At 34.9% G+C, this 24,189-nt stretch overlaps 2 protein-coding genes across 4 annotated transcripts in view; both read left to right on the forward strand.

Moving 5' to 3' along the window:
- Positions 1–21,944, forward strand: part of LOC149709505 (transducin beta-like protein 2) — a 50,381-nt gene extending 28,437 nt beyond the window's left edge. For 2 of the 3 annotated variants that reach the window (XM_089864877.1, XM_089864878.1), the window contains exons 2-3: positions 7,650–7,889; positions 14,075–19,623. In XM_089864877.1, the coding sequence (XP_089721003.1) occupies positions 7,650–7,889; positions 14,075–15,411 (1,577 nt within the window). In that variant the 3' untranslated portion in view covers positions 15,412–19,623. Of the gene's footprint in view, positions 1–7,649; positions 7,890–14,074; positions 19,624–20,343; positions 20,396–20,457; positions 20,730–21,035; positions 21,309–21,374; positions 21,561–21,626 lie in introns of those variants that run through there. The other variant, XM_089864879.1, reaches the window with a different exon arrangement.
- Positions 21,945–23,327: 1,383 nt separating this feature from the next.
- LOC149709506 (DNA-directed RNA polymerase III subunit RPC9-like) lies at positions 23,328–24,189 on the forward strand. The gene is made up of 5 exons (XM_089864884.1): positions 23,328–23,444; positions 23,509–23,629; positions 23,686–23,780; positions 23,853–23,910; positions 23,978–24,189. The coding sequence occupies exons 1-5, from the start codon at positions 23,437–23,439 to the stop codon at positions 24,095–24,097; spliced, it is 402 nt and encodes a 133-aa protein (XP_089721010.1). The 5' UTR covers positions 23,328–23,436; the 3' UTR covers positions 24,098–24,189.

The raw sequence follows: 24,189 nt of genomic DNA on the forward strand, positions 1-24,189 counted from the left end.
TGCATTACAATAGCTCAATCGTTTTTAATCATACTGACGATGATAACTTCGTGTTAATTTAATTAAGATGAATGCAGTATCGGTTAATCTTATTTTTTTTTTGTTTTTTTTTAATAAAAGAAAGGTTGTTCTAATTTGATAACATTGTTGTTAATATTTCAGTAAAATAATTGTTAGAGATACTATAGCGCAAAAGTTCAGTTATTGCTGGGGCCATCTTGTTTCACAGTAAAAAAAATAATTTACTTTTAGAGGCAGGCTTCCGAGGGGCTAATCACTCCTTGAGGTTGCTAGCACATGTTTGAACATTATGAAAATTAAATTGGTCAACACAACATGATTTTGAATAAATTAAAAAGTTAATTTAATATTTTAAAATTTAATTTTTAAAATCTGTCAACTCTGTTGTAGATAACAATACAGGGTTCGTACGAAACCTGGAAAATCTAGATAAGTCAGGGGTTTGGAAAATGGGGAAACCAAGACAGGGATTTAAATTTTGTTCCTAAAAAGTAGGGGATTTGAAGTGTAAAATTCTCTCTGGAACAAGGCTAAATATGGGCCCAAATGTGATGAAGTAGGCTGTGCAGGTAAACACTTTAAAATGGTCCCAGGGATATTAGTTTAAATTTCGTCAGGGATAAGCTAGAAAAGTCAGTGAGGGATTTTCAATATAAAAATTTCGTCCGAACCCTGCAATAATAAATACTGAAAAACATATAAAGGTCTTAACACCTGTATGTCTAAGCAACAACCTTCCCTTCCCTTTCGTTTATAAACACCACACGTCACATACGCCGGAACAGCTCCTAATTTCCTAGTATTTAAGTACAGTACTTCCTTAAAAACGTTAAACCATTGTGAACAATATAAAACGAGACAAAGCATTATAATAATAAAAACATTGCATTGAGGTAGACGTGTTTAGATAGCTAGCTAGATACAGATAGGTATTTATTTTTTCCCGTGATTGCGTTCCCAACTTCCCCTGTAGTTCCGAAGCGAACACCTAACCGACGACACCATTGAACTTAGGTCGTTGATCTTTTTAATAGGCTCTAAAACCAGCCTCAGCCAGAGTCAGCTAAAACACTCCCCGGTGTATCAAAGGTTCCCCTGAAAGCTCGCGTTAGGCTTAACAACGTATAGTGACGTACACAACCCACCTCGTGCTGCACATTTTTTGGCGCGAGCTTGTTATGGTTGGTTTTTGGCGCGAGATCGTTTCTCGACCTTTCCACGAGAGCGGTGGTTGAACTTCCCTCCCTTCAGCCGTGTTGTTGTTGTTGCCAAAAGTGGAACGCGACAATGACAACAATGCTTTAACCACTTTAACGGTTATGTCACGTGGCGCCCACGAATAATGAGTGATAGGACAATGGAATACGGGGGTTCTGCTTTTATTTTATCATAAGTTTATAAGATATGTTCGTTCAATAAGTTTGTCACTGGTTACTGATGTCATAGTTAGACCTGGAATAGATTAATTTTAGAACTAGGAATGGAGAACGGTTAGTATTTACTTCAGTCCGACTCGTAGCCCACCCAGTATAGAGCCCCTCCCTCCAACACGTAACGAAAAGTTTAAATTGTCTCATTGGCTCACTTAAACCCTACGTTTTGATGGACGTTGCTGAAGGGGAAGGCGAAAATAAGTAATTCCTTTTTACCTCTGTCGCTATGACCCGTCCGTCTCTTCTTTCATACCCCCCCCCGTCCCTTGGAAGGGGGTCCGGGACTTTGACGCGCGCCCACATTACTCTGTTCTCCATTCCTACTTCTAAAATTAAATCTATCCCTGGTTAGAAACAGTGTTGCCAAAATACTACAGAAAAGCTAGCGGTTCAGGACAGGTTGAATCAGTACTAGAATTAACCTGCCTGACAACACTGCATTGAAGTTTAATGACTACTACAGCTAGGGGAGAAATGTTCTGCAGCCTACACACAGTGAAAGCTATCTATGTATTCATTGCTTTTCTAACAATAGAGCTATTTTCTATTTTATTTTTATTGTTATTGTATTTTAAAGCGATTTTTCGTAAAGATTTTGTGGGGGGTTATTTTTGTTGGTAAAACCCACTTTCTAGGAAGTTTTTTTTTAAAAAGTTGGGCGCTAAATTTTCCATAAGTTGATTCGGTAAATTTTGCACGTTTTACTCTTAAAAACTCTTCGTGTAGATAAGCCAGGGAGTAAGTCTCTCCTCACTGGATAAGCATAGTAGAACTTTGTTAACTTGTAAATATTATTAAACCAAGTTTTATCGTTTCATTTCATTTTGTTGGATTTTATCAATTGATAGTTTTCGCGGTTGGGGGGTCAGAGACAGTTCCTTCCCCCTTCCTTGTCTATCAGGTTTAACCGTTTAATCTGTGTGCCATGTTGTCTTAAATGATCTTTGCCCTGAAACCAAAGAAGTTACTTAAATACCTATTTAGTTCTTATTAAGTACTGAATTTGTAGCCTTTCTTAATGCATCATACTTAGGGCAACACAAGGGTTGAAAAAAAATAGAAAACATATTTTGATAAATTTCGAAATTGGTCAATAGCTTTGGAGAGTGGACATTTGACCTGCCTGATATCTAATCTTCAATATAAGTGTTATCAATTTGAATTTGTACTTTGAAACCGGACGGACAAACGGTGCATGGAGAATGAATAAGGGTCATTGTTAGTGGACTGTTGACCTCGTGAAATGTGGTCAATAGGGTAGCGTTAGGGGTCTTTATCAGTTAACATTTGACCCGACCTGTTATCATAAATATATAAATGGGATTATCAAGTTGCATTTGCACTTTGAAACCATGATGCAATTATTTGCACGCTGCAGATACCAGTGCCTTCATTGTTGATTTTACTCTAGTCAACTGTTCAAATACAGTTAGTTATTCTGTAAAGCTTCGTCTTGATGGTCGCATGTTTTTGAGTCTCTAAAATATACAGTGTATTTGCCTTTTTTCGCGAAGAAAGATTTTCTGTTCATTTTTTGGAAAACTACTGAGATCGTAAGTTGATTATTTTTGTCCTCTTAACTGCATGGTTTTTGGTGGTGGGTCGTGGGTAGATTATGTTAATTACAAGTAAAGGGTTTATCTTAAAGATAGGTACTTAGAATTTATTTTATATATTCATTTCTTGGCGGCAACTCGAGGTCGGGTCTCGCTGTGTGTGTCTCTTTTACTATCGGTGAAGTGTTGGTGTAGGAAGAGCTAAAAATAGCTGTACCGGAAAACAGTTTCTTCCGGATTTGCAAAAATTTACCTACGCGTTGGATAAAGATAGATTTTTCGGGTTTTAAAAAAGGGTTCAGGTTGTTGCTATAGTGTATTAAGGCGTCACGTGGTAAAACCCCACTTGTTATTAACTATATGAAATAAATGAAGGTTCGTCGATAATGTATTTTAGAATAGAAATATTTATTGGAAAATTGTTTGAATATTTTGTTTTTGGGTTAGCGGGGTTGTTAAAATGGTCAAGGATGATTTGGGAAAAGTTAGGGAATAATGAAATATGGGACCAAGATGGTTATGTAAGGTTAGGGAATGTTTAAAATGGGACCAAGATGGTCAAGGAAAACGTTAGGGAATGTTAAGAATAGGTTCAAGATGGTCAGGGAAACGTTAGGGCTTGTTTAAAATGGGCTCAAGATGCTTAGGGAAATGTTAGGGAATTTCAAGAATGGGCTTAAGATGGTCAGGGAAACGTTAGGAATGTTTAAAATGGGCTCAAGATGGTCAGGGAAACGTTAGGAATGTTTAAAATGGGCTTAAGATGGTCAGGGAAACGTTAGGAATGTTTAAAATGGGCTTAAGATGGTCAGGGAAACGTTAGGAATGTTTAAAATGGGCTTAAGATGGTCAGGGAAACGTTAGGAATGTTTAAAATGGGCTTAAGATGGTCAGGGAAACGTTAGGAATGTTTAAAATGGGCTTAAGATGGTCAGGGAAACGTTAGGAATGTTTAAAATGGGCTTAAGATGGTCAGGGAAACGTTAGGAATGTTTAAAATGGGCTTAAGATGGTCAGGGAAACGTTAGGAATGTTTAAAATGGGCTTAAGATGGTCAGGGAAACGTTAGGAATGTTTAAAATGGGCTTAAGATGGTCAGGGAAACGTTAGGAATGTTTAAAATGGGCTCAAGATGGTCAGGGAAACGTTAGGAATGTTTAAAATGGGCTCAAGATGGTCAGGGAAACGTTAGGAATGTTTAAAATGGGCTCAAGATGGTTAGGGAAACGTTAGAGAATGTTAAAAATGGACTTATTATGGTCAGGGAATGTTAAAAATGGGTTCAGGATGGTCAGGGAAAAGCCAGAGAACTCAAAAGCTGGAGCAAGATTGGACTTTCTAAGTTAAATTAATTAAAAAGTAAATTTGTAAACAAATTGATGTTAATGGGGAATGTTCTTGAGTTCAGGGAGGTTGAAACGTTGAACACGTGGTCCACTTTATAAAAATACTTAGCATTCTTAAAAATACTCTGTTAACGTGCATTGACAGCTTTTGATCCCCCCCCTTGCCCCCAAATAAATAAAAAAAAACTGATAAAATTACTGTTAATAGTCAGGAAAGAACCGGTTAAATTCATCGCAATCTTAATCAGGAAATATTACATCAACCCTGATTAATATTATCTAAAATATTATGCTCCTTTGGTCATTAAACCCAGTCAATAATATTTTGCTAAAAACTTAATATTTTCAATATGTTCTTTTTACTAAAATTATCCAATAGATATATAATATATTTTTATTACAAAAATGCAATTAAAATTACCCTTATATAAGTACCGAGATTATAAGAAGTTTGAATTAAGCTAGATTTTGCACGCCAAACTTTGGTGGCGAAGTTGGAATTTGTCCAAAAAAGAGGGGGTTTTTTTTTGTCAAAACAAGAGATTAGCTAAGCCTTCCTCGTGGTAAAAGTGTAGAAAATCTATCCCACATCCAAATGTTATTTTGCGCAATACAACTGGATTTGAAAACGCCAGCGCTGCTTTTACCTTGATAAAATAAAACCCCGTATAGGCTCCAATTTATGAGGTGCTGTTATTATTATTATTAAATATGATTGCGGCAAGGACAAACCTTTATCATCATCCTTGTTTTATTGCCGAGTAAAAAATATTTTACTTCCTATTGTTTGAGGCGCAATCGCAAACTGCTGCAACATAAATTATTAAAGCGAGTAAAAAGAGAGACTAGTTTAAAATCTAATATTTACTGCGTTTAATAATTCGAAATAATTTTGCTTCTATAGCATTATCAAACTGCATTTATTATTAATTGGGATGAAGACCTAAGTCAGCTTTAGATAGCGTAGGATAGGGCTTAGGCTTAAGATAGGGCTTGGGCTTGAGATAGGATTGGGACAGTCTTGGACATGAGATAGGGCTTGGGCTTGAGATAGGATTGGGACAGTCTTGGACATGAGATAGGGCTTGGGCTTGAGATAGGATTGGGACAGTCTTGGACATGAGATAGGGCTTGGGCTTGATATAGGATTGGGACAGTCTTGGGCATGAGATAGGGCTTGGGCTTAAGATTGGGCTTAGGCTTCAGATAGGCTTGAGATAGGTCTTGGGCATGAGATAGGATTAGGATTGGGACAGTCTTGGGCATGAGGTAGGGCTAAGGCTTAGATTGGGCTTGAGATAGGTCTTGGGTTTGAGACAGTCTAGGCGCGTTAACTTAAGCCTAAATGTTAAAACCACGTGTGCTATTATTTTCTGCAATACAAGTGCGTCCATAAACACTTGATAGAAATGTAAATCTCGCGCTAGACGTTGCCGTACACGTAATATAATAAATTATTCGTAATCCTTTAATCTCGGTGGTGGAGATGACTCACAATGAAAGCCCATTCCATTTATTTCTAAATAACACTCTAGAAAGCGCATGCGTGCAACTGATTCTGTTCAACATAAGTGTTTCAAGATCGCTTTTAGATTTAACAGTAGTAAATACTTAATCACGGTGAATCATAAAAACCTTTATGGAGTTTCTTTTATTCCGTGTCATGATCGTATATATATTTCTAATCTATTAACATGTACAGGGTGTAGCAAAAAGGGTTATTATAGGAGCGAACAACAGTGGGATGATTCTATGGGAAAAACATTGCATATTTTCGACTCAACAATTGATTTCACATAGTTTAATCATCCCACTCACTTTAATTACCCTCTCTTTTTGCAATACACCCTGTATGTGTATTGTTTTAACCGTGAAGGCAAAAATAACATCATTACCACATCAATATTGCGTCATTAGTTGTGACCTTAGACGTTTGTTTGTTTATATCTCCCTGGGGTAATACTCCCTTTAATGGAATGAGCTTATACTTGAAAAATGGGGTGTGACCTTCACCTTGCCTCCAATTTCGCTGAAGCCGATCTTGACACCCATCCAGGGGTGTCTGTCATCACCATTTATATATATTTTTAAAATGAAACAATAATATTTTACGTAGTTTATAGACTAGTTCTTCAGGGGTCGGACACTTTCTAAGAAAATAAATAGTAATCCTTGGTATTCTCTTATCTTGACTAGAATATCTGTCCTTAACTTCTCTGTGAAATTACCCAATTGTTTTCGCTATAAAATCACTTAATCATATTAAAATAAATTTTTTTCGATATTTAATTTTGAATAATTTAGACTTGAAAATAAAATTAGCCGAATTACCAAAAAAAATTCCATTTAAAGTTTCATTAATTTATCACTTAATTATTTTTAATCAACTTTTTTTATAATTTTAAATATTTCCAATTTGAAATAAAATTAATCTAAAACTACTTAAATTCGTGATTTAGAAATAAATATTACCAATTTATTTAATTATAATTGATTAAATTAATCACTTAATCCAATATAATAAATTTGATTAAATTAATCACTTAATCCAATATAATAAATTTGATTAAATTAATCACTTAATCCAATATAATAAATTTGATTAAATTAATCACTTAATCCAATATAATAAATTTGATTAAATTAATCACTTAATCCAATATAATAAATTTGATTAAATTAATCACTTAATCCAATATAATAAATTTGATTAAATTAATCACTTAATCCAATATAATAAATTTGATTAAATTAATCACTTAATCCAATATAATAAATTTGATTAAATTAATCACTTAATCCAATATAATAAATTTGATTAAATTAATCACTTAATCCAATATAATAAATTTGATTAAATTAATCACTTAATCCAATATAATAAATTTGATTAAATTAATCACTTAATCCAATATAATAAATTTTTAAAATACTTCTAATTATCGTAATACTTGCGCGCGAGTATCCGACCTCTCTATTATTATTATTATTATGAAACGACCTTGATCCCATTTTTTGCGCCAAAAAGAGCACGTGGAGCAAAAAAAAATTAAAAGAAAAAAAAAAATTCGAAACTGGCTTAAAAGTTACATCGTAAAATATTTGACTTGGGGGTTTTGAAAAACACAATTTTCTAGTTAACGTAACAAAAATGTTACATAACGTATCGGGAGCGCGTTACGACCGACTTTTGTGTAACTTGCTATTTATTTTTTTAACTTTCTGTGAAAATCAGTCGTCAAGATGAGATGTAACTAACGTGGTGTCTTTTTGTTGTTGCCATTCTTTTCCAGGCGATAACGAGTCTATTCAGAAGCAACAACTGCAACAAAATCAGCAAGAGTCAGGCGGTGGCAAGACTAGCGGAGGAAACGGCAAGAAAAACAAGAAGGCCGGGCATGATAAGCAGAAAAAGGAACAGAAAGCGGCTTATGGTCATCGATGGTTGCTGACAACTTTGAAGGGTCATAGCGGAACTGTCCTCAACTTGGATTTCAGCGGGAATGGAAAATATCTAGCATCGTGTGCAGACGGTAGGGGACTCTTTCTTAATTATTTTTTTGTTCTTTTATTATTATTTAATAGTGGGGTCATAGGTTAAGTTATAAAAGTGTACTAGTTCATTGGCTTTGAAGCTGCAGATATTATTATATTGTTAAGTTTGCATTTAATCTTAAACTCGTTAAGAAACGGTTATTATCTTTACGCTAGACAAGCCACTTAAACACTATAATTAGTTTAAAAATTGCGTTGGCTTGCCGGGTAACCTCTGAGCCGTTTAAACTGGTTAGGTTATTCAAAGATGATTAGTTAATTAAAAACCCAATTCAGGACAATAATTCAACAGAAATTTGTTTATTGTTAAACAAACTAAATTTTGCAAACAGGAATATTTGCATTTATTTCTATATATGCGAATCCAGGAATACATACAGCTAATTGGAATAATGATGCACCCTATTTCTCGTGTTAATTTTATAAGCGGGTATTGTAGGCCGGACTTGAGAAGTTAGGTGCGACGCACAGCGAGGTAGATTATAGAGAGCTTTCAGTTGGAGGAGGAGCTGAGTCTCGTGACATAATTTACGCTGCCATATTGGTTGGTGGGTTTAAACTGCAGGAATGAAGCTTAGACCACCCAACCAATATGGCTACCAGAACAGCTGCGGTAAGACTTGGGAGAATGTGACGTACTACTATCAGATCTGAAAGCTCTCTATTGGCGAGGTAGAATTCGTCATACATAATGATTAGTCTAACTAGCTCCTCCCATAAATCCGCTTAAATACGTTGAGGGAAAATGGCTACGCAATAATTCCAATTAACTGTATGCATTCCTGGAGACGTTATTTCTACATATTTATTTATATAAATATAGACAATTCCAAAAATATTCTAAGCATTTCAAAGATAGGCAACGTTTTTTAAACAACTAACTAAACGTATCGTATTTGCATACCATTTAAATCTAATCTTAACTTAAGTTTATATATTTATATTTAAGTATTTATCCTTCGAATATCAACACTCTTTATTTGCATAGAAATTTGCGTTATTCTTGTTTAAATTTGACCCCTTTTAAGAATGGCAGTCGTCTTATTTCGTCAGTCGTGGTCGGACCCCACGCTGTGTCACTTTGCTAAATTTAAACGTAACCCTATTTCATTATTTACGCAAAAACGACTCGACACTAACGCCAAGGCTTAATAGAATAATAACTACAGCTTTAATAGTAGGGACAAGTGACGTGGTCTCGATTCGTTGTGTTCAGGCAATTCTTCAAATCGCCTTGAAGCTAAATTTACTTCTCAAATTTACGAAATTTATTTGACAATTTTGTCACCAATAATATCTTGATTTAAGATGATTTTGTGACGTCATTGTAGCAGTATTAAGTCTCAAGTTATCACGTGACCTATCACGAGTTAAGTTTTATTAAATTTTTAAAATATATTCGTAACTTTGTTAGTTTTTGACCGATTTTGACGTTTTTGGTCTAATTTTGAAGCTCTAATTGTGGTCTATATAGGGGATGCTTAATTATATATTTTTTAATATGATTTGGCTTTGAAATTCGTGGAAAATCAAAATGTTATTATTGGGTAATTTTGAAAATTCGTAACTCTGTTAGTTCTGGACCGATTTTGACGTTTTTGGTCTCATTTTGAAGCTCTACTTATGGTCTAGACGAGTGGCTAGTTAAAATATTTCTTTAAATTTGAATTTGCTTTGAATTTCGTGGAAATTCAAAATAACTTTTGAGTGATTTTGAAAATTCATAACTCTGTTAGTTTTGGACCGATTTTGACCTTATTCGTCTCATTTTAGAGCTTAGAATACGCTTTAATAACGTAGCTACATAAATTAACATAATTTTAATTAGAAGCTCTCTTAAAACATTATAAAATAAGTTAGTAGAAATCTTGAAAATTTCTTTAATAATTCTGAAATTTAACTCTTTGACCGAATTATTATTTTCTTGTGATAGAGAAAGTATTGTCATTTCAAAGTACATTTTTTGTGTCCCAATTTGATACTAAAATCACGTGACCCTCCTCCTCTACCACCCCCTTACAATATCTACCTCAATATGAAATCAATTCAAATTGACATAAATGAAAAACACTAGACCTAGGCTTAGCATATAATACAAAAATAGCAGCAGATCCTTGGAAGTTGGGTCTTCAAAATTTTACGACAAATAGTAAATCATAATCATAAATCTTGTAAATCTAATAACAAAAACTTCCTTACCCTTCCCTTCGCCTGGGGGCCGTTTCTTATTGGCTAATACCTACCCTTACATATCTCAATAGCAATATAAAGTATTATTGAGGTCGTAACCCACTTGTTGAACATTAAAAGAAAATAAGAAAACATTTTCTCCCTATTTCACCGCTCTGAGTCCATAGATGGATGGATCATGCTTCAAGCAACCACAAAAATATTATCATTTTTGTGTACAGGGTGTTCCTTAAAGGGAGAGTCATAGGCGCGAAGTAGAGTGAGTGGGACATGGTTTTGAGTCAAAATGTAATCTATACTTCTATGACAAGCCGATTTTGCCCAGACAAAGGATGCACCCCATAAGTACAAGTTATCATGAACATTGGAGGAGTGTTTTACGAATGACCCCCTTAATTTAATTAGTATTGTCTTTTAATAACTTAATCCAACGGTCCTATAAAATCCTATATCTTTGAACCTGTCTTATATTATATTATATTATAAACAAGTTATGATTGATTGGAAGAGTGTTTTGCAGATGACCCCTGAAATTTAAGGAATAAACTGAACACAAAATGCACTATTTTAAGTACTAAGGGGTCATCCATAAAACATTCCTCCAATGATCATGATAACTTCCGTTAGGGGGTCAAAATCGTCTGCTCATAGAAGTATGAAGTTTCCCACTCAAAATTGATTGATTTCCCATAGAACCATGTCCCAATCATGTTTTTGGAATAACACCCTGTATTTGAATTTATTTTATTTAATTCTAAAGTTTATTATTATTTTATTTTGAGGTTGATTTGGGAATTAATGAATTATTCATCAAGTTTGTCGTGTTTTGATACGTAACCACTCACGCGTATTTGATGGACTTCATATTATAAATCGGTGCCGAAAAGTCCTTCTTTAAACTTTAAATATCTTAGAGAAGCCTTGGCCCTTTCAACTTTTTTAAAAAAGATTTTTTTCTTTTAAATAAGTAAAATTTATGGTACGATAAACGGCCCCATATCCACACCGTTGAACCTAACCTAACCTAACTCAGCTTTAATACTAAGGTTAAGTTAATTATTCTGTTCTTTTTCTACCTAGGTTTTCCTTGTTAAACTACTCACTCCTCAATTGTTAGTTAAATTGATTAGGTTTTAGTTAATTGTCGTTAAGAATGTTCAGTTGGTTTTTAGTGTAATACCAAAATTCGGATTGATATTTGAGCTACAAGGATTCCTAGTATCTGTATGCATTCTTTCAAATTCAGTCAAATTTTTGGAAGTAGGTCCCTTGAAAAACAAAATTCCATGTATGTTTTTATTATCGTTACAAAGGAACCATTTACCTCATTTTATTTGTCCGCTTGCTAATGGAATAATGCCATGGCAAAGGGCCGAGTTAATTGGTCTTAGGGTTAATGGGAATTTAGCACGAGGTGCCCTTACCCTTTCTTTACCACCGGGTCAACGCGTGCGTAGACTGAACACAAGTTGAGGGTTGTTTTTATAGTGTTAGGGGTCGTCAATTCGACTGTACAGATCTCTCAATATTATACTGGTTTCATTGCTTTTAAATTCAATTGCTACGTTTAAAATTTAGCCCCAAATTAAAGTCGTATTGGCTACGGTTGTTTATGTTCATTTCAAATGGTTTTATTGTTCGAACGCCTACGTGTAACGTCAAGGTTTTGGCTTATAATATCACGCGAAATTTCGTAGAAAATTGCAATAGAAATTGTTGCAATATTGCAATACAATGTAACAATTGTAAAGGACGTCTTTGAAGAGGACTTTGTTATCAGCTCTTCTCGTTATTAGGCTTTGTTGCGCAGTCGCGATATATTTCTGTTGGAGACAAAACTCCTCTCCCAGAGATTTAAAAATTTCTCGGGAATTTCTTACGAAACCCATTACAAGTAGGCCTATCAAATAATATTCCTAAAAAAAACTACCCGAGGAGCTACTCACTCCGTCGTTTCGAAAGTCGGGCGGAGTCGAGACTGGTGTTTAAAAACATGGTTTTCTTGACAGGGTTGCCATGGTTCAGGGAAAGGTCGGGGAAATTGAAAATGGGCCAAAAAGGTCAGGGACAATTCAGGTAATTTGATTTTAGTGGGTAAAATTTCTGGGGATAAGTCTTTATTGAAAGAGTAATGAAAGTTTCTCCTCATCCTCTCTTCTTAACACAGAGTGAACTCTAGAGCAATCCTTAAAATGTTGTCTAGAATTGTTTTTATAAAGTAAATGCCTTTAAAAAAATCCCTTAACTGTTATTTATAGTTACAATGTTTCTTAATCATTTTGGTGCAACAAATGCATTGGAAAACTTAATATAGAGAGTTTGTTTCATTATAAGCACTTAAAACGTGCTGTAAACATTTACACTTTCGGCCTAAAAAGGTCAGGAAAAGTCAGGGAATTTGGTTCTGAAAATTCCGTGGCAACCCTGCTTGAGACTGGACATTTATAGAGTTTTGTGGGCAACAAAGGCGGCAGATATGGATTCAGGTTGTCTGAAATGTTTTTATTACTAAAACCGTATTTGCAGGGAATCGTAGTGAATAGCCCCTCGGTGAAAATGATCATTATATATTGCGCACTTTTTGGAAGTCACGTCGCGCCGCCGTTGGTTCTTCTTATGACTCTTGTGTTTTTCCTTTTATTTATTCCGAGAAAATGCGTTTAACACGTTCTTGGTAAAAATGTTTTTCTTCATAGAATAGAGTGACTTTTGTATCCTCGAATATCAAAAGCGTTTAAGTCGAGTTCAAGTTGAATTATACCTGTAAGGTATATAATATTATCTAGGATTGTAGGACATCAAAATCGTGTCGCTAGTCCCTTTCGATTTCGTTACAGCAGTCGTAGTACCCTCATTTGAACGGTAGCTTAGGTCGATCGTAACTTCGTAAGTCAACCAAACCTTGGAAGGACTCAGGAGAGAGGTTGGTGGTTAGATAGGGTAGTTTGAGAAGTTTGTGGGCCAAGATGTGCTAGCTAGCTAACAAAGGGGACGTTTTAGTATCATGCCACTGAGCAGGCTGGGAGTGATAGGACATCGTGGGGGCGATACAGTTTGGTTTAGGTATGCAGATTGCTACTCCATTTCACCTCTCTCTCTATCTCTCCTCCAAAGTTAATTTTAAATGGAGTTTGGTAGTTTTTGTTAGCAGAAATTTAAATATCTTAATTTTATTGTATATTTTAGTTAATTGAATTCCAATTTTTCCGAGGGGCCAGTCACTCAGTGTAATCGGTGTACACGGTTGCACCTTTTACTGTACTAAGGTGATTACGCTTAATCGGTAATCGGTGTACAGGATATGTGACAGTGATTAGCCCCTCGCAATTTTTACAAGGAGTCAGGACTTAAAAACAAACTGTTATTTTTATCTGAAATTTGGGGGATTTTCTTGTCAACAAGTTTTATATCTTTTATGGATTTATTTGTCTGCAATTGCAATTGCATTTGAAATAAATGATGAAATTTCATTTGGAATTGCTTTATAGTGAGCGATAACTGAAATCTAATCGAGTCGTTTAAAGCTGATTTATTGCTGATGTTATTAGTAAGATAGTTACAATAAGTTTGATAGTCTATTAAATACGTAATTAAGGTGTGCTGATGTGTGAATAGTATAGAAAGCCTGAATTTGAATTAGTTTCCCAATCTAGTTCCGGTTTTCAGGCAACAACATCTATTGTAACATGTTCGGGAACAACACCTTCATTTCTAAAGAAACTTAGCATTATTTAAATTATGGAGTGTCTTAATTATTTTAACTTAATCATTTACCTAAATTTAATTAATTATCTAAATAAGTAACTTACAGCTTTATTACACCTTTTTTACTTTTGCCCTCATTGAGGTGCGCAAAAGTTATACCTATGATTTAAATGGGTGGCTGGCTGGCAGAATGAACACACGAAAATTTAAAAAAATATCTTAAACTACCATAATAACGATATATTCTATTTTTGCTTTTGAAATGAAGGTGGCAACCTGTATTGGAAAGGCGGCGGTGGCAACGGCGGCGCGGGAAACCCCTGCAACAATCAGAGCCGGAGGCAACAGGTGAAGAAGAACAAACAACCAATCGTCAACAACAACAACAACAACAACAAACAAGCTGACGACATGGCTTTTTGTAACCCTGCCTGGCCATTCCCATTGCATAATATCCCAATGGAATTATACAATAAAAGGATCCGCGAATTCAACGCGAAAAATAGCTACAATAGTAGCGTGTACGAACCGATACCGGTTTTTAAGACCAATTATATGTGGCCAATATACGGCGCCCGGCCACCTCTGGAAGTTTATTGCGCTTTCGCTCGCGAAGGGCTGGAATTATATAAACAATTAACCAATTACGTCTTGACGCGAGATCAACGCCAAGAATGGGGATACCCCGTTCAGTGCGCGGAAACCGGGAAAATTGTCGTCAAGAACCCTCCTCCACGGCCCAAGGAGGATGTACCCGAGAAGTTGAAACTGAAACCCGAAGAAAGGGTATGTTGCCGATGCAGCTCGCGCTTTATCGTCTCGGAAGATGGCGTCTACGGCGCCAATGACACTTGCTCGTATCATTGGGGCAAATTTAAAGCCGTCGATTGTAATCGATTCGAGAATAAATCTAACGCGGCCTCGGTTTATTCTTGTTGCGCCGGCTCGGTAAATTCGCGCGGTTGCACTTTTAGTAAGTTCCACGTGTCGCAGCAACCTAACGCCGATGTTTCGCAGAACTTTGTTAAAACGCGTAATAAGAAGACCAATAACTCGCGTAAAAATGGCGCTGATACCTTAGTCGGAGACGGGATCTACGCGTTGGATTGCGAAATGTGTTACACCTTTGCCGGACTCGAAGTAACCAAAGTTACCGTGGTTGGACCAGAAGGTTACGTCATCTATGACTCGTTAGTGTTGCCGGAATATCCCATTTTGGATTACAACACGGCGTTTAGCGGCATCACCGCCAATGACATGAAAAACGTTTCAACAACGTTGGACGATGTCCACGCCGTTTTACTAAAACTATTCAACTCCAACACGATTCTGATTGGACACGGATTGGAGAACGATTTGAAAGCGCTTAGACTTTTGCACGAAACCATTATCGATACGTCCGTTATTTTCCCTCATTATTTCGGGCTTCCTTACAGGAGGTCGCTCAAGTCATTAGTCACGTGCTACTTGCAGAAAAGCATTCAAAATAGTCCATTGGGACACGACAGCGCCGAGGACGCTCGCGCCTGTATGGAACTAATGCTATGGAAAGTTTTGCAAGACAGGCAACGAATGCAACAGGCCAATAACGGCAAAATAATTTAAAGAAAAAAACTAATTTGAACGTCGCCATTTTGTGTCGTCGTTAAAACCCGCCATCTTGTGGTGAAAACTTAAATTAAAAACGCAACTGGCGTACGTCATTTCGTGGTGGCGCAAAAATTCGTACAAAAAAATCCTGTTTCTGCCTCTGGCTCCGATTTGAAACCAGGGGTTTCAACGGTACTAATTAACTTTGCGTTTTAATTAATTAACAAGTCTTTTATTTTTAAATTAATGTTTTACAGTTTTTAACGCGCGCCTTACCATTAATACATTCCAGGATTTAATGTTTAATTATTAATTTATGATTTTCGGTACCGTACAAAAAATAGTGCGTTAAAAAAAGGAACCGGTTTATCATCGGTTGATGGATCTGAACGCACCAACTGCGCGAAAAAAAGTTCTTTTCATATTTTTTCATGAATTTTTTGCATGTACATACTTCGCGTTGGTGTTATCTACCGCGAAAACCAACCGACCACTTATGATCATTTTTAATGCACCGAGAATCGGTTCGTTCGGTTTTAAGTTCCTGAACGCACCAAAAAAAGTAAGAATTTTGATAAGAAATTATGATATTGAATACCACCGAATAAATTACTATCCCAATTGCCCTAAATTGTCTTTTTTTTTCTTTCTTAATAACATTTTGTTGTGCCTAATCAAGTTTAATCAAATTTTTAAAATCATACTAATCATGAATAATTAAGGTTAAACAGTATTTATCGGGCCGTGATAAATTATTTCGTATGAATAAGCCTTTTAAGGAATTTTAAAAAAAATCATTAATAAATTTTATCTGAATTTATTTTAACTTTTTTCGTGTTTTTTTTTTATTATTTTTTATTTTTGAAATTGAAATTTTGAAGGTTTGAAATTCGAAATTCGAAATCAGCTGAAATCAGGTAATAAACATAACTGCTAGCAACACTGCCTTAAGGTTTCGTCAGTTACTTCAATCTTAAGAAGGGAAATCTGACGAAATTTACTAGTTGATAAAATTCACTTATCTCGAATATTATTACTTGTAGTCTAATTCTATGAGCAATAAATCATGATCTTTAATTCTTTTCCCAAGGAGTAATTACGTGTAATAATTTATTACTGGCTTCAAAGTAAAATGAGGTTAAAAAATTAGTAATTAATAAAATGCCCTTAGAACTGCGACATAAAATGTTTAAATCCAATCAGAGCTAAATCTACGAAACAAAATTGATTATTATCCAATCAGAACTAGAACTACGACAAAAATTGTTTAATATCCAATCAGAACTAGAACTACGAGACAAAATTAGGTATTATCCAATCAGATCTAGAACTACGAGACAAAATTAGGTATTATCCAATCAGATCTAGAACTACGACATAAAATTGTTTATTATCCAATCAGAGCTAGAACGGCGACATAAAATTGTTTATTATCCAATCAGAGCTAGAAGGACGACACAAAATTGGTTATTATCCAATCAGAGCTAGAACGGCGACATAAAATTGTTTATTATCCAATCAGAGCTAGAACGGCGACATAAAATTGTTTATTATCCAATCAGAGCTGGAACGGCGACATAAAATTGTTTATTATCCAATCAGAGCTAGAACGGCGACATAAAATTGTTTATTATCCAATCAGAGCTAGATCTACGAGACAAAATTGATTATTATCCAATCAGAGCTAGAACTGCGACATAAAATTGTTTATTATCCAATCAGAACTAGAACTGCGACATAAAATTGTTTATTATCCAATCAGAGCTAGAACGGCGACATAAAATTGTTTATTATCCAATCAGAACTAGAACTACGAGACACAATTGTTTATTATCCAATCAGATCTAGAACTACGACACAAAATTGTTTATTATCCAAATAGAACTACAACTACGCGCCAAATACAACACAGTTTATTATCCAACCAAACAAGATTACAATTAAGAATCAAAATCGTTTTTGATTATCCAAAGAGCGGATAAAACTTAATATCTTAATTTTCCTAGAAAAACAATTCTTTGTTTGAACTTAATTCATTAGTGAGTCCATCCATGAAAGAGTTATTTTACCGAAATAAAAGCATCATCGTACTTTCATCTTGAGCGAATTTGAACTAAATTTCACGCCGTTATTTAAGGTCTAAGACGTTGATTTCGTGTTTTTAATTGAGAAGTTGAAACGCGTCAGTGATCACCTTTAAAAAGCACAAAATTAAGCCGTGAATACGGGGATATAATACACTGCCAATTAAAAAAACCCCAATGTTCATTAAAAGAGTCCCTAATTAATTATACGGGGAACCTTATTTGTCCAAACGAAGTTCTTAATTAATTTGGATACAATTTGAAAGACGATTTTTTTTTAAAATAGCAATCAAACGCGATGGCTCAGTTTAGGGAAATTAGTTTTTATTTCAGCTTGAATTCATTAAATACAAAGTATACCTTACTAATTGGTAATTGGATTAATGTTTATTTCAGCTCAAATTAGGCCCAGTAGAGTTTAATTTGAAATAATTATTTTTATTAGAAATACTTGTTTTCATATTAAATATCTGTTATCATAAATTTTAATCATCTTTATTTGGACTCAAAATGGTCAATTTTTAAATTAAAAGTTAATGACCATTTTAATTTCATATTTTAATTAATTATTCTTAATTAGAATACGTTGTTTTCAATAAACAATGTAATTCTAATTACGAATAATTTGTTATAAACTAAAATCTGCAAGAATAATAATAAATACTATTATTTGAAAATTGCGGTTTTTGAATCGAAAATGGCTGTTTTTAAAACAAATTGCGGTTTTTGAAAATAAAATTGCTGTTTTTGATGCGAAAATTACTGCTTTAGAAACGAAAATTTGCTATTTTTGAAATTAAAATTGCCGTTATAGAAAGGAAAATTGCTGTTTTTGAAACAAAAATTGCCGTTTTTGAAACGAAAATTTGCTATTTTTAAAACAAATTGCAGTTTTTGAAAATAAAATTGCGGTTTTAGAAACGAAAATTGCTGTTTTTGAAAAGAAAATTTACTATTTTTGAAACGAAAAAATTGCCGTTTTTGAAACGAAACTTTCTATTTTTAAAATGAATAAACTGTGATGATCGCGTTAATTAGTAGGATATTTTAGTATTTAATTAGACGAGCCAGATAAAAAATGTTGTTTGACCTTATTGCTTAAATAACGAACACGTTGCTTATCGTTGACCCACATTGTTCAAAATTATATTAAAACTAAACCATCTTGATAACAGAAACACAAAATAAAAAGAAAACAATTGAATCAGGTGAGGCCCTGCGAATTCCACGATCTACGGCGACAATACTTTAAACCTTCATCCATTATATTGTTTATTATCACCGTAGCTCATGGAATTATCAGGACTTACACGGAAGTTTCATTGAAATTTAGAAAACATATCCGGAAAGTTTGAATCGAATTGATGACAATACATCTGTCGTCTGCTTACGTCATTCCAACGAATGATGCATTAATTCGCAATTTCGAATTGCAATAAATTATGAAATTAAGCAGACGACAATTAGGGATTTTAACCAATAAGAATTTCAGTAAAGGCACAACAAATGTTTTAATTTAATTTAAAATAATTTTCTTCAATCCTTAATTAATTTCAAAAAATAAAACTTAATTAAATTACGTAATAATATTATTATTATATATATATTTTGTCCTATAAATAAATATAATCTATGATTCATGAATTCATAATGCGTGTATGACGTATACGGCATCCCATGAATATCAAACTATGTACTATAATTAATTTATTTTGCGCTAAAAGTATTCGCGATTTATTTTTAAAAATTGAGTTTTTGTTTTATTTTAAAACTTAAAAAAGAGCTCAAACTGCGCGTGCGCCTTTGAAAATGTAGTTAAAAGGCAATTTAGGCCTTTGCTAACTAATTAAGTGTTTTCTCTGATTTTAAAGAAATAGGCCTAAGCCAATGAGGTGTTTTTAAAGTTACACACCTACCTATATTTTTGGAAATTCATTCATAAGAAGAACATTTTCCAAAATAATGTTTCCCTTTGGAAATCAAAGTTTTCCATTTTCTCGTCACTTTTTGGCGTTTGGGGAAAATTTTTACTGTTTATTGAAAACTTGAGTAATTTTGTAATAATGAAATCTTATTAGAACCCAACTGTTTTATAATGAAGGTTCAAATTGATCTGAATAAATTGATTTTACCAGGTTACTAACTTAATTGCGTTTTTATTAATTAAGGGTGATTATTTTTAATTATTAAGGTGTATATTCTTGTAGAGGTTGATTTCAGCTACAAAATGAGACCACTTACGTCAAAATCGGTTCATTAATAACAAAGTTATACCAAAAGTGTATAGATATAAAAACATAAAGTACACTTCATTAACAATTCACTGCCTTTGGCTGTAGACGACTACATACAGGGTTGCTACAGTATCTGGAATTCCTGGAAAAATCAGGGAATTTGAAAAAGGGTGTAAATAGTCAGGGAAAAGTCAGGGAATTTGAAAAAAGGTGTAAATAGTCGGGGAAAAGTCAGGGAATTTGGAAAAGGGTGTAAATAGTCAGGGAATTTGGAAAAGGGTGTAAATAGTCAGGGAATTTGGAAAAGGGTGTAAATAGTCAGGGAATTTGGAAAAGGGTGTAAATAGTCAGGGAATTTGGAAAAGGGTGTAAATAGTCAGGGAATTTGAAAACGAAAAATCTGTGGCAATAGTAAAATGTTATTTGGGTTTCAAAATCGGTTCACAAAGTTACGAATTAATTTCGGAAACACTGTTCAAGTGCTTATTATAGTCCTTGAGCAGCGTATAAAGCCAACAGAGTTTCAGTAAAAACCGGTTTTAAAGTGTAATTAAGATAGCAGCTAATTTGCGTGAACCTAATCAAAATCCATAATTAATAACCACACGAATTTATTTTTAATTTTGTAGATCGTTCAGTTTTAATCTGGTACTACAAAACAATACCGACAAAAGAGAACAAGTATGTTTTACCATATCAATTAAGTTTAATTATTGATAATTAATGATTATTTTTAATGAAAGGTCAACTAGGGCCAATGTTGAATACGATTACGCGACCCAAATCAAATGGTCACCCGATTGCAAGGCTTTCATTATTAGTCAGGCGTCAGGCAACGCCATTCAGGTTTACAAGATCGCGCGTAAAGATGACAACAATTTTGGAAAGGCCGAACCCATCTTGACCTTCCCTCAGAAACATAAACAGGACATCGTTAACATTGGAATCGCCTGCACTGGACGTTTCATTATGAGTTGTTCGCCGGACACCTCCATTGTCGTATGGAACCTCAAAGGTATGTTACCTTAGGCCTAACCTTCATTGTACTTGGTACTAAATCCTAAGCAATCAACCCACAAAACTTCGTTGTCTTGACGTGGGACAAAAATCTGCACAAGCGCATGCGCCTAGGCAAATAGTTAAGCCTTCGCTAATAGAGGGGGAACTATTTATCGCGAATGTGATTCGGTTAGTAACCTTGCGCACTCCAAATGTTAGGAATAATCGTGTTATACAAATACACCGCTTTGTGGTGGTACACTTCTCTCCAAGAGAAGTATTATATACTTCTGCTATAAAATTACCTGTTTTGTCGAATCAGGTGACATTCTGACCACCATTGACACCCACCAAGTAACGAATTACCACGCGACAGTCTCGCCTTGCGGCCGATTTGTAGCCTCCTCTGGGTTTAGTCCTGATGTCAAAGTATGGGAGATATGTTTCAGTAAAACCGGGGAGTTTACCGAAGCCAAACGCGCCTTTGACCTGAAAGGTCATTCTTCCGGAGTTTACAGTTTCGCCTTTAACAGCAATTCCACTAGGATGGCCTCGGTGTCCAAGGATGGCACTTGGAAACTTTGGGACACTGACAGTAAGATAATACAGGGCTGACTGACTTCAATGATACGGACTTTTGACTGTGAATTGTTTGGCATAGTTGATTACGCGAAAGGTCAAGAAACTTACCTCGTACTGACTGGTCAGTTCAAAACCACCTTTTCTAATGTTCACCTTGACCTCTCACCGGATGGCAGGACTATCGCTATCAGCGCCGGAAGTGACGTAACAATTATCTCGGGTGTTTCTGGCGAAGTTCAAGAGAAACTTGTGGAAGTACATACTGGTATGTATGCCTGCCTGAAACAATGACCAAGGCTTAGCGTATATATGCGCTTTACTCGCTTTTCAGAACCAATTACCGCTCTCTGTTTCTCGCCAAATGGCAAGCACTTACTCGTGGCAGGTGGCAAACATATTCGGGTGTTTCACAACGTTCTTGGTTACAAAAACGCCATATCCGACTTGGAAATCAGGATTAAATTAATGGCCAGTAACTCCACCATGAGAAGTCGCTTGCAATCGCAACTTGACGACACAAAGACGACTCTCGATTCAGTTCTCAAAGAGTTGGACCAATAATTTGCGGTACAAAAATAACCACACATATTTTTTGTAACTTCATTTTGGAATAAATACACTGTTGAAATAAAATAATTGCAATATAAAACGTCTTTAGTTTATTGCCAAGGCTTAGGGAGAATAAGAATACATTGTCACGTGGGATATCGTAATTTGAAATTTCCGCGGGTAGAAATCACTCTAGCGGTGCTGAACATAAGCAGCTTTCTTTAGTCTTGTAAGCAGTCTGGGAAATAGCACACTTCTTCTGGTCCAAAACCAGTTTATTAATTGCTTGGACTAGTTTTTAAATTCAAAAAGTGGGGGTTACTGGTCCTCAGGACCAGTTTATTAATTGTAAATCTATAGGAGAACAAGGGTGGGGACCAGTTTATTATTTCGGACACTAGGGGGTCACTGGTCCCAAGCAGTCTGGGAAATAGCACACTTCCTCTGGTCCAAAACCAGTTTATTAATTGCTTGGACTAGTATTTTAATTCAAGAAGTGGGGGTTACTGGTCCTCGGGACCAGTTTATTAATTGCAAATCTATTGGAGAACAAAGGCTGGGACCAGTCCGGAGACCAGTTAATTATTTCAGGGAGTAGAGGGGTCACTGGTCCCAAGGACTAGTTTAAAAAATATCCTTATTTCCAAGCCTGGTAGCAGTCTGGGAAATAGCACACTTCCTCTGGTCCAAAACCAGTTTATTAATTGCCTGGACTAGTTTTTTAATTCAAGACGTGGGGGTTACTGGTCCTCGGGACCAGTTTATTAATTGCAAATCTATAGGAGAACAAAGCCTGGGACCACTGCGGAGACCAGTTTATTATTTCGGACACTAGGGGGCCACTGGTCCCAAGGACTAGTTTAAAAAATATCCTTGGGTACGTTCAGTAACGAAAATCTAAAAGAAATCGCTGTTTTCTTGATGTTAGGTTGATGGGCTCGAGACGTCATAGTGATGTAAAAGGTTGTTGAACGGACAAGTGACATTTTGAAGTTAGCGCTGTTTTCGAAAATGGAGTTGGGGAAACGTCTTACTAGCCCTCAAATCATTACGAAGCACAAGTGGCTCTTTGCAATTATTAATAAGCTTGCAAATAATGAAATTGTTTAAGAAAATTATGTCCATTTAAATGGTAGTAGTTTTGGAAGAAAACGAATACAATTACTGTAGGAATAGAATTATTGGAATTTAATTTTTAAATCCCGCACCAACTTTTCGTCTGTCAAGTGTTCAACAGTCAAGCGCTACGTCACGCCATCAAAAAAACCATCTAATCGATATGGTTTTTTTGATGGGCAAGCGCTGAGCATCATGACGTCAAAACCGGAAACGCAAAAAAGCGTACAGTAGGGAAAATCTGACATCGCTGAGTAAGCGCTGTCATCAAATAGGGTTACTGAACGTACCCCTTATTTCCCAGACTGCCTGGTAGAAATCACTCTAGCAGTGCTGAACATAAGCAACTTTCTTTAGTCTTGTAGGTGCTGTCGTCTGCTACATTTTCCGCTTGTGTTGTGAGTGACGTGTTTTAAGGATAGACATTTAAATTGATTTTAATTACAAAGATAATTACAGAAAATATATTTTAAACAATGGAAGTGTAAGTTAATTATGAATTAATTACTTCAAACATGATTTCTAAGCCTAATTCAATATTTAAATAGTGTTAGCGATAATGCCGGGATGTTGAGTAACCAAGAGGTTTTGAGTGTTTTACGCGAGACTCAATCTCAAACTAAATCGCATAAAAAACATCAACAAAATCTGGCAACACTTTCCTACGAGGTAAATAGTTAATTTAAATTAATTTTTGACGTTTAAACTTAATCTAATGTCATTAGACAATTAAATATCTTGAGAAACATCCCTGTGCTTGGCAATCCCCTGAAAATATTCGCGAATTTATGATTAAAATACAACCATTTAATTTAACTAAGTAAGATTAACGTTTAAATTCTTTATTTAAACTTAATTTAATCGCGATTAAATTAATTAATTAATTAATTAGAGCTGAGAAACTCCAACTTTTAAATCAACGTCCCACAACTTTAGTTGAGATTCAATTGGTGAGATTTAGTAAGAATTAGTTAAATTTAATTTAATTTATTTAATTAAGTTTAATCGCGTTTTAAGATGATTGAGGAATGTGAGGAACGTTTAACGGAAGAAAATGTGCAAGAAGTTTTAGATATTATAGCAACAACATTGCCGTCAGATCCTGAACAAGAAACTGACGAGCAATACATGGAATAACGAAATTCAATCATTTAAAAAAACTATTTATCATTTTGTGTTGTAAATATTTTAATTTTAAGTTTCAATTAAAGTTGGTTTCATAATTTCAA

This window comes from Phalangium opilio, unplaced genomic scaffold (assembly GCF_054372755.1).
Source record: "Phalangium opilio isolate 3A_F unplaced genomic scaffold, DU_Popi_V2 ptg000013l_1, whole genome shotgun sequence".
Lineage (NCBI taxonomy): Eukaryota > Metazoa > Arthropoda > Arachnida > Opiliones > Phalangiidae > Phalangium > Phalangium opilio.

Coding starts and splice junctions, on each gene's coding strand:
- LOC149709506 (XM_089864884.1), top strand. Junction 23,630..23,685: donor TGGCAACACTTTCCTACGAG/GTAAATAGTTAA, acceptor TAATGTCATTAG/ACAATTAAATATCTTGAGAA. Junction 23,781..23,852: donor CAACCATTTAATTTAACTAA/GTAAGATTAACG, acceptor TTAATTAATTAG/AGCTGAGAAACTCCAACTTT.